The following is a 4,045-nucleotide window of genomic DNA, read 5'->3' as shown; positions in this document are numbered from 1 at the left end:
GTTATTACCCCAGGCCCACACCCCTCCCCTATAGATGCCCCATATAAATATCAGGACCCCCAGTCCAGGTGTTATTACCCCAGGCCCACACCCCTCCCCTATAGATGCCCCATATAAATACCAGGACCCCCCAGTATAGGTGTTATTACCCCAGGCCCACACCCCTCCCCTATAGATGCCCCATATAGATACCAGGACCCCCCAGTCCCCCAGTGACCTGCAGTCAGAGCACAGGACACGTAGATGTTGGTGAATCACAACCAGCTTTATTTCCTTGAAAAAATAAACATTTTGTTTTCACTTTCATCGGAATTTCCCAATACAAAACTGATAAATAAAAGTGAGCAGCAAAAGACATAAAAACCGCAGCGTCTTATACAAAGTGAACACAGGCAAGAGTCTAAAAATAGGATAGACCTGTAGATAGATCTGTACAAAGCTCAGAGGCCATTCCTAGCAGCATTAACTCCCATCATCCATGGACTACTTCAGCATCATCCACACACACATACACTCACACACTAAGTGCCTGACAGCAGAAGGAACAGTCAATGTCTACTACACAGTCTTTCTATGATACAATATATTAATGTACAGACAGGTCCCGGCTCGTCCAGAGCTCGTCCTCCTCCTCCGCAGCCCTCACTGTAGTCGGAGCTGTCCAGTGCTGAACTCCTCATACACAGCTCCCTGAGCAGAGTGCTGCTCGGGGTATACAGTATAATACTTCTGTACAGGTGTGTTATAGGTCACACAGATCACACAGGACGGAGCCATGCAGGGAACAGCCACAAGCCCGACTACGACCTTCCAGGTAGCCGACTACCGGCAGGAGATATGCAGCATCTCCATAGAGTAAAGTAAAGGCCGGATAATTGCCGGGCTCCTCACAGGCCACTGTATGACAGTCCCAGGGGGTAGAAGCCCAGACTCTTGAGCTTCTCCTCAGTCCTGCTCTTCTGCTTCAGGTGCACCTTCCCATGTCGCTTCTTCTCGTCGCTCCGGGCAAACCTCCTGCCGCAGAGGTCGCAGGAGAAGGGTTTCTCCCCGGTGTGGGTCCTTATGTGTGTGGTCAGGTGGTCGCTACGACTGAAGTTCCTCAGGCAGATCCTGCACTGGAAGGGCTTGTGCCCGGTGTGGATCCTCAGGTGTCTGTTCAGCTCGTCCGACCGAGCAAAGCTCCGAATACAAGTCTCCACCGGGCAGGAGAAGGCCTTCTCATGGGGCTTGGGGCGGAAACATTTAGCTGGAAACTTATTCCTCCGGTATTTCCTCTTAGGCTCTGGGAGGAGGCTCCCAGGAGTAGTCGGATGCATGTTGTCGGCTGTTGGTGACAGACCCAGAAAATCAGTGGAGATGATTGGAGGAGACTGGTGCTGGAGGGCCTCCTCCTGGGGCATCAGGCCTGGCACAGGCTGGTACTTGGCATCTGGTAAGAGTTGAGGCTTCAGGTCAATCTGGGTCTCAGTGAAGTCATAGGAGTTCGGCTGAGCTGAGGAGTAAGTGTCAGAGCTGAAGTCCATGTTGTACAGGGCTGACTCCTCAGCAGGCAGTGACTGGCAGCACGAGCTCATCATGGTCTCCACTTTAGATTCCAAAGGAAGAAACACTGAATTGTCTTGGGGCAGAAAGCCCTCTGTGGGGTAAGAAGCTTGCTCAAAGTTCTGAGAGGACTGCGAGTCCCATTGAGTCCCAAAGGAATCCATTGTGGGGGAAATGGGGGACAGGTCCATGTCTTGCTTATTGGGGAGAACTTTAGAGTCAAAAAAGCCCTGTGTGGAGCAGGAGGTGCCCAGGTTGGGTGAGCTTGGCACCTGGTGGATGTCCTCGGTGCTGCTGAAGGCAGAGTACAGCTGCCCAGAATAGCCCTGCTGCTGCACCGAGATGTTCAGGCTGGAGTACAGGTCCATGTGGTTCTGGATGGAATCAGGGACCGAGTACAGCGACTCCTGCCGGCTCAGACGAGGAGGTGCAGAGAAGGGGGACAGTCCAAGGATGCCAGACATGATACTGAACAGAGCTTCCTGGTCACTGCTGTGCTCGGGGGCTGACTCTATGAAGAAGCTCCCAGAATAGTTCAGTGGGAGAGGAGGGGAGGGCTGACTGCTCAGGTACATGTAGTCGGGGGTGTCCTCATGTGAAGGGCTCCCAAAGACACCTAGGGGGAGAAAAGAACTAGGGTGAGACCAGGAGACACATCCAAATGTACATACAACCAGGGCACCCTAATCATCCAGCATTACACCCCATCATTATCAGTGCACCCCTAAACATCCAGCATTACACCCCATCATTATCAGTGCACCCCTAATCATCCAGCATTACACCCCATCATTATCAGTGCACCCCTAAACATCCAGCATTACACCCCATCATTATCAGTGCACCCCTAAACATCCAGCATTACACCCATCATTATCAGTGCACCCCTAAACATCCAGCATTACACCCCATCATTATCAGTGCACCCCTAAACATCCAGCATTACACCCCATCATTATCAGTGCACCCCTAATCATCCAGCATTACACCCCATCATTATCAGTGCACCCCTAAACATCCAGCATTACACCCCATCATTATCAGTGCACCCCTAAACATCCAGCATTACACCCCATCATTATCAGTGCACCCCTAAACATCCAGCATTACACCCCATCATTATCAGTGCACCCCTAATCATCCAGCATTACACCCCATCATTATCAGTGCACCCCTAAACATCCAGCATTACACCCCATCATTATCAGTGCACCCCTAAACATCCAGCATTACACCCCATCATTATCAGTGCACCCCTAACATCCAGCATTACTAGTGCACCCTAAATATCCAGCATTATACCCCATCATTACCAGTGCACCCCTAAGCATCCAGCAATACATCCCGTTATCAGTGCACCCCTAACATCCAGCATTACAAGTGCACCCCTAAACATCTAGCATAACACCCCATCATCACAATAGCACCCTAAATATCCAGCATTACTAGTGCGCCCTAAACCTCCAGCATTATACCCCGTCATTATCATTGCACCCCTAAACATCCAGCATTACACCCCATTATTATCATTGCACCCCTAAACATCCAGCATTACACTCCATTATCCGTGAACCCCTAAACATCCAGCATTCTACCCCATTATTATCAGTGCACCCCTAAACATCCACCCATCATTAACCATTGCAGCTCCATTTTCAATCACTGTTCCCCATCATTAACCATTGCATTTTCCATGAAGCATTGCCTCCCCTGCATTGGGGACTTACCTCGGGCCGGCTGCTGCTCCCCTTCCTCCGGGTACTGGGGGTAGGTGAGGTCCATGCTCCCGGGCTATGCTGTGCTGTGCTGTGTCCATGCTCCTGAGCCTGCAGCCCTTATATATGCGGCAGGGGCAGCCCCTGATCTTCCGCTGCCGGGGATCTCTCCATTTCAGGAGTCTCCAGTGATGCTGCTGTGACGTAAATGCCCATATATGGACACAGGATGTAGGATGGGGAGTCCCAAAAAGGAGATCTCTCACATTGTGCCGCCCCTGCCGCTGCCGCCGCTGCTTCTTGTTGTTGTGATGATTTTTTTCTTCTGCTTTTAATAAAACCTGAGCAGAAAGTTGTGAATTCTCAACACTTCAGGAGAAGAAGGAACAGGGGAGGGGGAGAAATGGGGGCTAGGGGTAAGAGAGAGGGAGAAATGGGGGCTAGGGGTAAGAGGAGGAGAAATGGGGGCTAGGGGTAAGAGGAGGAGAAATGGGGGATAGGGGTAAGAGAGGGGGGAAATGGGGGATAAGAGAGGGGGGGAAATGGGGGGTAAGAGAGGGGGAGAAATGGGGGCTAGGGGTAAGAGAGGGGGGAAATGGGGGCTAGGGGTAAGAGGGGGGGGAAATGGGGGCTAGAGGTAAGAGAGGGGGGAAATGGGGGCTAGGGGTAAGAGAGGGGGGAATGGGGGCTAGGGGTAAGAGAGGGGGGAATGGGGGCTAGGGGTAAGAGAGGGGGGAAATGGGGGGGGTAAGAGAGGGGGGAAATGGGGGCTAGGGGTAAGAGAGGGG

General features: G+C 51.9%; 1 protein-coding gene across 1 annotated transcript; it reads right to left on the bottom strand.

Moving 5' to 3' along the window:
• Positions 1–244: 244 nt before the first annotated feature.
• On the bottom strand, positions 245–3,501 carry EGR4 (early growth response 4). Its single transcript, XM_072126418.1, has 2 exons — positions 3,270–3,501; positions 245–2,158 (listed from the first exon to the last, which is right to left on the bottom strand). The coding sequence occupies exons 1-2, from the start codon at positions 3,322–3,324 to the stop codon at positions 888–890; spliced, it is 1,326 nt and encodes a 441-aa protein (XP_071982519.1). The 5' UTR covers positions 3,325–3,501; the 3' UTR covers positions 245–887.
• Positions 3,502–4,045: the final 544 nt, after the last annotated feature.

The sequence above is a fragment of the Engystomops pustulosus genome, chromosome 1 (genome assembly GCF_040894005.1).
Source record: "Engystomops pustulosus chromosome 1, aEngPut4.maternal, whole genome shotgun sequence".
Classification (NCBI taxonomy): Eukaryota; Metazoa; Chordata; class Amphibia; order Anura; family Leptodactylidae; genus Engystomops; species Engystomops pustulosus.
Note: the sequence above shows the minus strand (reverse complement) of the source record. Positions and strands in the feature narration are given on the sequence as shown.

Excerpts from the sequence above, each read along its gene's own strand:
- EGR4 (XM_072126418.1), bottom strand. The coding sequence starts at position 3,324 with ATGGACCTCACCTACCCCCAGTACCCGGAGGAAGGGGAGCAGCAGCCG. Across the intron at positions 2,159-3,269 it reads GGAGCAGCAGCCGGCCCGAG|GTGTCTTTGGGAGCCCTTCA; the intron begins GTAAGTCCCCAA and ends TTCTCCCCCTAG.